Raw genomic sequence first — 12,027 nt, 5'->3', positions numbered from 1 at the left:
TTCTAAGGACAAAATTATTATCTACAACTTTGCTGAAGACACTATACTGGTCAAATCAGTTGTTCTGTCTCTAAAAGTATTTGGCATCATCAATACCATTTCAACATAAGCCCTTTTCACAAATTAGTCGTGAAATAAAGAAATGCTAATAGCACAAAGCAACATCTTTAGTTCATAAGAACAACTGTGCAAAAATTTAACCAATTTTTTTAAATGACAATTAATAATAACAATAAAATTAAAACGTTTTTTATAGAATTGCTCAATTCGGAAAGTAGGGCAAAAGATCACACGCAGCTTTGCAGACTTTCATCCGTTCATGTCGCATATTAGACTTGTTCAAATTTCTGCAAGGTGGTTATGAGTGGCGTTATGGGCTAACTATAGGGCACCACGGAAGAGGGCGTGTAATGTCATAAATCCTCTGCAGGTACAAACACTCGCTTCAGGTTTACCTACAGATAAACAAACGTATCTCTTCCTGCGGAAACAAACTTGTTGAACGCATCAGTCGAACAACTATCATGTCTGTTCGTCTATGCTTCACAAAACCGTCTGCAAGAAGTCATCGAAACAAGCGAAGATTATATAAATTGTCAACGTTGTCAGTTTGTCGCTTTGATTTATTCGATTCTCTTGCAAGCGAATGTGGGTTTCATTTTTCGATTTATGCATTTAGCCAAGAGTATATGATTTAACGAGTATGAAATTGTTTTCGTTTCCTTAAACATATCGCAGCATAAGTCAAACTCCAAAAGCAAAATGAGCAACGAGTTTACCTTGTCATTCTGAGTACTTTTCGAAATCGAGCTTCGAACAGATCAGCGCATGAAAAACTTTGTATCGTCCTCTTGCAAAGCAAAACAAAGCCTTGGTGCTACATTCCGATTCGAAAATTGACCTTCTGTTTTACTATACACAGACTTTGCAGCCAACCGTTAAGTGTACAGGACAATTGCGGGACTAACGCTACGATCCTACTGACAAGTTCCTCTTGATGTCTTTCAATTTTTGAAACTGATTCTCATTTAATTTGTTTTTCTTTGGGCGGGAAAGATTCCCTCGTGCAGGCAAAAGTCTGCAATAATCTGCACACATTTTGAGAAAGGGTGTACACGTTTTATTCAATTTCATCCCCATATTGAAATGCACGAACTTTCCTCTTAACACTGCTCATAAGGTCTTGTACAACGTTTGGACACATTGTTTTTGTGTGGAAACCCATTTCCTCTTCATATTCTCCTCCCATTTCACTTCCTTAGGATGTTTCCGAAGTGCCTGCTTCATAATGGTTCAGTACTTCTAAATTGGTTGCTATTCAGGTGCGTTTGGGGCATTGAGATGCTTCGGTACGTAATTTAATTCCTTAGTCTCGTACCACTCCAGAACATCTTTTGAGGCTAAATCCGGCCAGAAAGTTGTAGAACCATCGTGTGTCCTTAGAATGGAAATAAACGCTGTTGGAGGCATTCCTTCAAGTATACTTGCCCATCGCCCGTCCCGGTTGTCACGAATGGGGTGCTCCGCTTTGCCCACAAGCAAATTACTTGCCAAACCATGTACTTTTTGGCAAACTTTGACACCTTCTGCTTCCGAACGTCCTCAGGAACTGTGAATTCATGATGAGCGGTGAAGTACTGGAGACCCTGGTAGTCTGCTTTTACATATGTATTGTATCCATATAGAGGCAATGTGGCTTCGTCAACATCTGGGTGTAGAGCTTCCGTGCACGTGTTTTTGCCACCGTATTCTGCCGTTCATTACGATTTGGCGCCTTCTGAACCTTGTACGTGTGTAATCCTTCACGTTTTTTGCATCTTAAACGAAAGGTTTACTCAAAGTGCATTTTAGTAAAACTTTCTTTCAAGAGCCACATCTCAAACTGAACTTTTCGGATTCCCTTTTAAAAGCTTAACACTATACGGAGATCCATTCTGGCCACTTTTTTCTTTCCGGTCGTTGGTCAAACGTTCGTTGTACCGATATAAAACGCGTTACCGTAGATTGAACCATTCCCAGCTTCCTGCTGATTGCACGATGAGAAAGACTCGGATTTCCGAGGTATGCGCGCAAAATTTCTTCACGCCTCTTCTGTTCTTTCGACTCCATCTTCACAACGATTGAACTAGCGGCTAAGTGCAATTTACACAGTGTCAACAATACACATTGAACAAATTTCACCCAAATGTTCAAGAGACAATACTCCATTAGTAAAAAGATACAGCCATTTGAAAATGATGCAGTTTGATTCCGTACATTCTTTATAAGGCGACTCTGACAAAAATCTGCAGAAACTATTTATAAAAAAACTGCAAATATCTGAGAATAAGTAAAAATCTACATATGTACTACAAGAGAAACCGAATGGCTTAGAATTTGTATCTAGAGTTCGAGAGCAATATTCTAGGAAAAAAAAACATTCCTCTGAAAAGTTGTTAAATTTGGTGAGGCGCTAATTTTCATGTTATCAAAAAATAGAGTGACCAAAATTTTCTATGAAATTGGAAGTTTATTATTTTATTTCTGCAGATAGAGATAAGGAATATTCTATTATGTTAGAGCCCGATAAATTTTAAGCAATTTGCTAAAAAAGTTTATTTTTCTATTCTTTAAAATAATCGATTTACAGTATGCAAAATAAAATTATCCAATATAATATTTTGGTGACAATTAAGTTAATTTAATAAGTGTTCCTCCATGTTTTATCGTTTTATGTTTATTTATCAAATTGTCACTGAAAACACAGCGTTTATATCTTTTCTTAAGGTTTTAAGTGATGAATTATAAAGGGGGACTCAGGGCATAGTGAGCACACGGGGCGAAATGAGCACCTTCTTTTTTGCGAAAATACGCATATTATAATACAATATGGAATGTGGAACGCTTCCATAGTTACTACTTCCATAGTTATCAACTATTTATCAACTATTCGATTTGAGCTAAAATTAGTATAAAAATCTCATTTTAACTTTACCTAATTCGATAGGGGCGAATTGGTCACCACCTGGGGTGAAAAGAGCACACTTTGTCACATAAACTTACCTGAAATTCATCTCAGTAGACTTGTCAGTTTGCCTGTTGGTGATGTTGGTGATGGTGCGAACATATGTATACATATTAGAAAATTATTAAGGCCCAATTTGTCAGAAAAAGGTCCTGCAGGTCGAATTGACCCCTATAAGGCCTCACGGAACATCCACTAATCAAATCGCCAAGTACCATAGCATCCTGTGGTAAACGTTGGCACGCTTGTTGTACTTATATACCCCTTCAAAATATGTTTTATAACGATGCTCATTACACCCCACCTTCGAACGGATAGTACGATTTAAGTGTGTTTTATAGTGGCTCAGTGTGTATTCTGCAAGCTTTTGCAAATGTAAATATTGTGTATGGCTGCTATTTAGTGCTCTTGAAGTTTTTATGCTCAAAATTTCAGTTTCGTGTTCAAAATTGGAAGTTATTTGTTACAAAATGCCTAAAAAAGCACAAACTTTGATCAGCATCCGAAATTTGATTATTCACAAAAGCTACCGTAATATTTCTGATACTGTAGCACTGTACAGATGTACAAAAAGCGTGGTTCTAGCTCGCCAACTAAGCTATCGGGGCGTCCTTCAAAGAAAACTGGCCGAATTGACAGAGCTCTCGTGAAGTAGGCGGAGCTGGATCGGAGACTATCAGCTTAGAAATTTAATTGACTCAAATTTGTAAGAAATCGTCTTCTTTAGAAAGGTTTTAATGGTACAGTAGCACAGAAATCATGGTTGTCCACCAAAAATATAAAAAAAAAGATTCAAGGGCCGTGGACCACATTTCATGGACCAGTGATAATTAGAATAAGGTGATTTGGTCAGACGATACGAAAGTAATGTTATTTGGGTCCAATGGTATTACAAGAAAATGGCGGCGATACGGTGAAAGCCTGAAAAAGGAGTGTTTGCGGCCTACGGTCAAGCATGGCAGTGGTGAGTTAGTTTTACTTACATTGATTTTTCAACCAACTAATTATGATTTTGGGTTTTGGGATGGTGTGGTGATCTTGACGAAAAATTATTAGGAGAATGTCTAACGCTAAAAATAACTCCCAGTTTCAAAAGTAGCTATATTGGATGGTATTCGGTCTATTTTTGCTTTGATTGGCCGAAATCTAGGTTCCAAACAAGGTTTACAACATAGAATCATAATTTTCCGTATTTTGGTGGATGCTTTTCTAATTATACAATCGATTGCTGCAGGAACGAAGTAAATTCGTTGAGAACTGACCGAGTTATAAGCATTTGAAATTGGACGATTGTCGTGACATTCGGGATGTTTTTGGGCGTTTCAATACTCACCAAGAATGATGCCATTAGACGTGATTCTCCGTGAAAGGAAGGTATGGTTTGACGAAAAACCTTTATTGCTTTAATTATGTTAAAAACTGGTTTTAAATTCATATTTTTAGCATTCTAATGCAAATTTTTTTTACAAAATGGTAGTCTTCAAAATTTCACGCATGTGTTGTGTTGTTAGCATATCTTGCTTTCGACTTCCAACGAATGATTGACTGTTGTTGCCAGTATCGTTGTCGTAATTCAATTCCTATCATAAAATTCATTCGTCCGAAAGCCAAAAATCGGGAAGAGTTACGTTAGGAAGGTTTTGACATTCGTTGCGAGCACGCGTCGATTAATTAGTATCCGCCGTCGCGTGCGCCCCTTATTGGCAGTTGTCGTCAACGTCGCTGGATTGATCCAAACGGGAGCAGGAACCGTATGTGACGGCAAACAATTGGCCGATTGTTTACGGCGTGCACAAACGTGACGGAATGTCGCTCCACAATGTAACACGCTGCCAGTTTGCGATTACATCGAAAGGCTGAGGCCGTCATGTTTTGTAGACGCAGGCAGACAAGGCTGGAATCTTAGCCGTTGTCATCATCAGAGGAGAGATTTATGCGTTTCGATTAGCGCGACTGTTGGCTTACTTCGATCGATGATATAAAACTTTAACATTCGCTGTCTTGTGTGCGTAACGTACGTAGGAGGCTGATCAATGGTTTCGCTGTATGCTAGAGAAAAAGAAAAAAAGAAACTATCAAATTATTGAAAATGGTTGTTGAACCTAAAAGCCATAATGCCAATGATATCATACATTCGCTTTGCGTCACTCTGACAAAATTCTGGTCAGTCTAGAAATACACATCGTCACGAAAGGAACACATTAGGGGTCTTCACATCGAGCTCGTATACGAATACCCAGCCGTAAACTGTGTATCTTCCATTACTCGTCAATGGAGGTGAGTATTTTTACGGCTGGGTATTTGTTTACGAGCTCGACATGAATACCCATATTGAGTTTCAACATTTATTCCACGTGCAATGAGACTGCCTATTGTAGGCGCAATAAAGGAACAAACAAACGACAGACGTAAATTTACGATGTGCGATTTAGACCATGCAATCGTTACATTTGTGTACTCTCGAATGGTTGACACTTCCCTCCGTACCACATTAAAGATGCAGAAAACTCAAGTGACAGCACAATCCGCTTTTTTATCTCAAGAGATTCACCGTTTAATTGCGTCGAAAAAAAATAAAATAACAACAACATATTCTCTTCAAACCATTTCACTACCAGTCGGAACAACGATGTCCATTTAAAAAGATCGCAGTGCATTGCCCGCGTGGGTAACGAAAATTGTGAATCCTGCAGGAAAGTTTACTGTATACTGTACTGCACAAGAACGATTCCACATGTGAGCCATTCATTTTGGGATAATTCTCCATTCATTCAAATGAAATTCTCCTTTCCATATTGCACCGAACAGGGGCCCTGAGTTATCGGTGCGCGTAGGACAGGACGGCTGCATTAACAGCACGTACTGTTGAAACTTCCCCCGCACTGTCAAGAAAAACAAGGGTAGAAGTTGTATTTTTTCGGGTCCATCGTATTCCGGAGCAGGCAGATGGATTTGAAGTACAACAAGCGAAGACACATGGGAGATGAATCCAGCCACCAAAAACCTAACTTGACTTTCGACACCATTTATCCGCACTGGCCACATGTTGATCCTTGCATTTGCTGAAAAGAAAAAAAAGAGAAAAGAATTATACAGTTTAATTTATGTTAGCATATCGCGGCTGGTGTCTAAACAAATCCGATTTCGATTCAGGGATACAGTAAACAATTCAATCTAAGCCAAAAGCTGAATCACGTGAATAAACGCGCAACACGATCTACTCCTCGGAATCTCCGATTACCCGGTATCGTATTATATAGGTTTTCGCCGACCCGAACACATGTTCTGTCTGTGGAACCGCGGCTACTTTCTTGTGCCCTGAATCATCGCGGGTCGCGGGAACGCTTTAATGAGCGCCTTTTTTTATCCTTGTCTCTCAGTCGGCGATTTTAAACCCTTTTAATGGTTTATGGTTCACACAGAAATTGTCGTCCGGGCCAAACGGGATGTTGCGATCATAAAAACCTACAAGTTGGATCTTTGTAACCTGACTATCCTTGACGGTTCGCACCACAAATGAGTTAAGCCTTTTCTTTATTTACTAACTAACTGCATGTACCGAATAAGTAATGAATTTTCTTTTCTTTTCTTTTCAGGATACAACCCGATCAACAATGTGTCAACGTTATCAACAAGCTGCAGAAATTTTCCGGCGATGTTGATTAGAAAATCCAGCTCTAGTCGTAATCTGCATCGAGAAAACTGAATCCAAAGCTGCCTGCAAATGGAAAAGTGCAATTAATACAAGTCTGATGAGTCTAACTCTAAGTGTAGTGATCAAAGTTTAGTAACATGGCGGGCGAAGTTTGCCAATTGTTTGCGTTTGTGACATTGACAGTCCTTCTGCTGTTTTTATTTATCGAAATGAGCTGCGCCTACAAGATTTCAACGGCCGACCCGGAAGTGATACGAATAAATTTGGGTAGGTACTACATTCAACCTTCGCGTATTTTGTTCACTCTATTATACTAAATCATATTAGATTACACTTCATTCTGTTTTTTTTCCTGCGTTTTAGTAGTACATAGTTTTTAATAATACAGGTCGGACTCGATTATATATAGTCTCTGATTTTTTTCCACTATATATAATCGAATTTTATATATAATCGAATCAGAGAAAAAATGTTTTTTACTTATTTTACATGAATGATTTGCTAATTTCAACTAAATAAGAAGAATTTTATATCTGACTTATCCCCCTAAAAGTCATAAAACACATTTTTTACAAAAAATATATATCTTTTAGCTATTCCTTATGTTTGCAGTAAAAAGTAAAGATTTGTCAGCACGTTCGTATTTAATTTCTCAAATTTCTAAATAAATAAAAAATTTTAAATATTTTTATAATTTTTTTTCATGTTTCGGAAATTGTTTTATTTGGGTATTTTACTTAGGTATTTTTGTTTAATTTTATTTTCAAATTTTTTGAAAAATTTTGAATTTTTTTTTATTTTTTCGATTTTTTTCCTTTCCATCAAGCGTTACGTATTTTATGGATGTTATCTTACGACATTATCTCTAGATAAGTCATATTTAAAATTCGAACAAAAAAAAAACGCTCTCTATATATAATCGAGTCTAAAATTATATATAACCGAATCATATATAATCGAGTCAATATATAATCGAGTCTCTATATAACCGAGTCCGACCTGTACTATATATCGTTATAATGGTATATATCCCACTTCATTCTCCGTAAAAAAAATTTAGCTTTTCCCTTAAAATTACATTCACACTCTCTTTACTTGTTAAATGCAAGCACAATTTGCTTAACAGCTATTATAATTGCTGACGGTAAGCGCTTTTCTTTTTACATTTTTTTAACTCATATTTAAAAGGCTGTTTGTAGTTAACAACTTCTGTTATATTACCTCACTTAACTTCATTATAGTCCATTGCATTCCATCCATAACACCTGCTATTCAGTTCTATCATTTGAACCAACATGTTTTTGTTTTGTAATCATTTTCTGTGGGATGCATATAAGTTAAAAATTCCTGAAAAAAAATTATTTCTAGAGTGTTTTTTTCTCGTGGTATAGATTACGCGTAGTTTTGTGTGGGCTGGGCCTACATGTAGAGTTGTATGTATTCGTTGTACATATGCACTCATTAATAAGTTCTGATCCCCTCGGAAATTGGAATGTGTTTTTAGCAACATAATCTGTGTTTTCACAATTGGAATGTCTGCTTTCCACCCGCATTACCGAGGCAAAAATTTCCATCTCACCATGCAAGAAATTCTCGTTTTAAACTCGAGCCCTACCGCTTCCGAAACACAAGAGAGCTCTCACCGCCAGTGTCCCTAGAGGATGCACTCGAGGTGGCACGCACCATAATCGTTAATTAAATACCGCTTGTTTGGGCCGTTATTGTAGAAAAATAAGTCAACCGGCAGGCGAAATTCGATCGTCCGTTTTCGGAAAACCGCAACAACGGCAGGGGAAATATAAAGTCGTGAAACTCGATAGCGACGGACACGAAGAGCGTTGCTGAAAAACGGCGATTTTCTTGGCCGATGAACCAATTTCCCGGCAGTGCGTCTTGAACTGTCCTACAGATCAGACGTTTTTTCGGTTGCTTGTGGACTGGTCTTTGACTGCCTATAGCTTCAAAGTTTGTGTTTTGTCAGTGTGTCTTTTAAAGATTACCTGAAAGTTATTTCCCATCAGTCTTTCTCAAGACTACCTACTTTTGAATTTAACATTTGTTTTAACTTTTTTCGTATCACCTGAAATGGCTGGACGGAAAAAGAAACCTCGCATCGCTGCGGGGAGGAAAAGAGAGGCATCTCTTTCTGACACATCGAGTGTCTGTAGTGACAATCCTTTTGATATTTTGCCTGAGCAAGAAGCTGGTGAAATGGAAGTTATTAATAATGAAACTACAAAATATAAAATCTTTAAAAAAGGAGAAAGTTCCACCTATTGTGGTAACTATTTCTTCTGAATTTATTATATTCAAAAAGGAACTTTCAACGTTTGTTTCTGACGTTAAAGTTACCTATCAAATTGGCCGTAGAGGTGAATGCCGCTTATTAGCCGACTCAGTAAAGGGTCGTGATCGTCTTGTTCAGTATTTAACTGACAAGATGTACAAATTTTTTACATATGACACCAAGAACGCCAAGCCGTTCAAGGTTGTCTTGAAAGGTCTCACCAACGATCAAACCGTTGATGAGATCAAACTTACTTTAACAGAATTACTTGGCATAGCCCCTACCCAAGTAATTCTAATGAAACAAAAATCACGAGGCGAAAACAGTCAGAGAACTGGAATTTCCCTTGTTAATTATTTAATTCATTTTAACCGCAATGAGGTTAACAACTTAAAATTTTTTGAAAAAGGACATGCTTTGTATAATGTGCGTGTAAAGTGGGAAATTTATAGGAAGTATGGCGGAGGTGAAAAGCATATCACCCAATGCCGTACTTGCCAACGTTATGGCCATGGTTCCAAATTCTGTAACATGGACCAAAAATGTCTTAATTGTGGAGACTCTTCTCACAAAAAGGACACATGTCCTGTGAAAGAGAGTAAAAATTTTCGCTGTGCGAATTGTAACGGCAACCATATGTCAAATTTTTATCAATGCCCAGTCCGTTTAGCAATTGTTAAGGCAAGGCAAGGTAAACAAAATTCAATTTCTCAATTAAAACCAACTTCAAAACAAAATTCTCCAAGCGTACCAGTGACGCATAGTTTACCTACTCCTTTGCATACCCGTTTAACTTATGCACAGGTTACAGGTAGTTCGAACATTATACCGCCTAGTGTTGGTAGTTCGAAAATGACCGTTAATATGGGTAAGCTAAACAGGCTAGAAAATAATTGTACACCTATCACTCCAGCTAATATTGCTGCCGAAAATATTTTTTCTAATGTCAACTGCCTGGGGCCTATTACGGCAGGTAAACTTTCTTTTTTGCAACAGGCAATGTTCGATCTTATGAACGCCATGTTGCAGGCAAAATCAATGTTTGAAGCCATTCAAATAGGCACAAATTTTACTATTAAAATTGTTTCTAATTTAAAATTTAGCAATGATTTTAAATAAAACAATTAAAATATTAAATTGGAATGCTCGCTCATTGAAGGTCAATGAGAATGAGCTTTTTAACTTTTTAACAGTAAATAATGTGCATATTGCAATTATTACTGAAACATTTTTGAAACCTAACATAAAATTAAAATATGATCCCAATTACGTGGTTCATAGATATGATAGGATTCAGGGTTCCGGCGGTGGAGTTGCAATTGTTATTCATCGCCGAATCAAACATCGTGCTCTTCCCCATCTTGAGACGAAAGTTATTGAAACTTTGGGAATTGAAGTTCAAACTGAACTTGGGATTTTATTTATTGCCGCAGCATATTTACCATTTCAATGCACACGCGAGCTCAAAAATTATTTTAAAGGTGATTTACAAAAACTCACCAGAAATCGTTCGAAATTTTTCATAATCGGCGATTTTTAACGCTAAACATCGTTCATGGAATAATTCTCAAAGTAATTCCAATGGCAAAATTTTATTCAACGATTGTTCTTCAGGATACTATTCTATTTTGTCTCCGAATAGTCCTACATGCTTTTCTTCTGTAAGAAACCCTTCAACAATTGATTTGGTGCTTACAGATCAAAGTCATGTATGTAGTGATTTGATCACACATGCTGACTTTGATTCTGATCATCTTCCAATAACTTTTTCTTTATCACATGAATCAGTTTTAAACCCTATGAGCTCTGTTTTTAATTATAACAAGGCTAATTGGGAAAGATACAAAACTCATATTGAGAGAAATTTCAATAATGAGCTTGATTTGCAAAACGAAGTGAATATTGATTCCGCTTTGGACGCATTAAAATGTGCAATTGTTGATGCCAGGAATTATTCTGTTCCAAAGGCTCAAGTGAAATTTGATTCACCAATAATTGACGAAAATCTTCAACTTCTAATTCGTTTGAAAAATGTCCGCAGACGTCAATATCAACGTTCTCGTGACCCTGTTTTTAAAACTATTTATAAAGATTTACAGAAAGAGATTCAACATAGATTTACTCTTCTGAGAAATCAAAATTTTGAGACTAAAGTTGAAAAATTGAAACCATATTCAAAACCATTTTTGAAGCTGTCGAAGATTCTTAAGAAACCTTCAAAGCCTATTCCAGTTTTAAAAGATGGTGAACGTTTTCTTGTATCCAATGAACAAAAGGCTCAAAGACTTGCTCAGCAGTTTGAGAGTGTTCATAACTCAAATTTGAATTTTGTGAGTCCAATTGAAAATGAAGTCACACGTCAATTTGATTTAATTTCTTCCCAGAATTTTTCACCTGCAGAAATAATTGAAACTAACTTGAATGAGATTAAATCAATTATTAAAAATTTCAAAAATATGAAAGCACCTGGTGACGATGGAATCTTTAATATACTAATCAAACATCTCCCTGAGAGCACAATGGAATTTTTAGTGAAAATTTTCAATTGTTGCTTCAAAATCGCATATTTTCCCAAATTATGGAAAAATGCAAAAATTACTCCCATTTTAAAACCGGATAAGAACCCAGCTGAAGTTTCAAGTTATCGACCAATCAGTTTGCTTTCTTCAATAAGTAAACTGTTTGAGAGAATTATTCTTAACAGAATGATGTCACACATCAACGAAAATTCAATTTTTGCAAATGAACAGTTTGGATTTCGCCATGGGCATTCCACAACTCATCAATTGCTCAGAGTTACTAATATGATACGAGCTAACAAATCTGAAGGTTATTCCACTGGAGCTGCTCTTTTAGACATAGAAAAAGCATTCGACAGTGTTTGGCATAAAGGTTTGATTGCGAAATTGCAAACTTTTAATTTTCCAATTTTCCTAATCAAAATTTTAAAAAATTATCTTACTGATCGAACTCTGCAGGTTGTCTATCAGAATTCAAAATCTGATAAATTTCCTGTCAGAGCAGGTGTACCTCAAGGTTCAGTCTTGGGTCCAGTCCTGTACAACATATTCACTTCAGATC

The 12,027-nt window shown here is 36.8% G+C and overlaps 1 protein-coding gene across 2 annotated transcripts in view; it reads left to right on the top strand.

Moving 5' to 3' along the window:
* The window catches only part of LOC129733870 (fibroblast growth factor receptor homolog 1-like), a 77,988-nt gene that overhangs the window by 16,039 nt on the left and 49,922 nt on the right, over positions 1–12,027 (top strand). For both annotated transcript variants that reach the window (XM_055695445.1, XM_055695446.1), the window contains exon 2: positions 6,601–6,926. In XM_055695445.1, coding sequence (XP_055551420.1) covers positions 6,797–6,926 — 130 coding nt within the window. In that variant the 5' untranslated portion in view covers positions 6,601–6,796. The remainder of the gene's footprint in view (positions 1–6,600; positions 6,927–12,027) is intronic.

Source organism: Wyeomyia smithii, chromosome 1 (assembly GCF_029784165.1).
Source record: "Wyeomyia smithii strain HCP4-BCI-WySm-NY-G18 chromosome 1, ASM2978416v1, whole genome shotgun sequence".
In the NCBI taxonomy this organism is placed as follows: Eukaryota; Metazoa; Arthropoda; class Insecta; order Diptera; family Culicidae; genus Wyeomyia; species Wyeomyia smithii.
The sequence above is the reverse complement of the archived record's forward strand: the minus strand, read 5'-3'. Positions and strand labels throughout refer to the sequence as shown.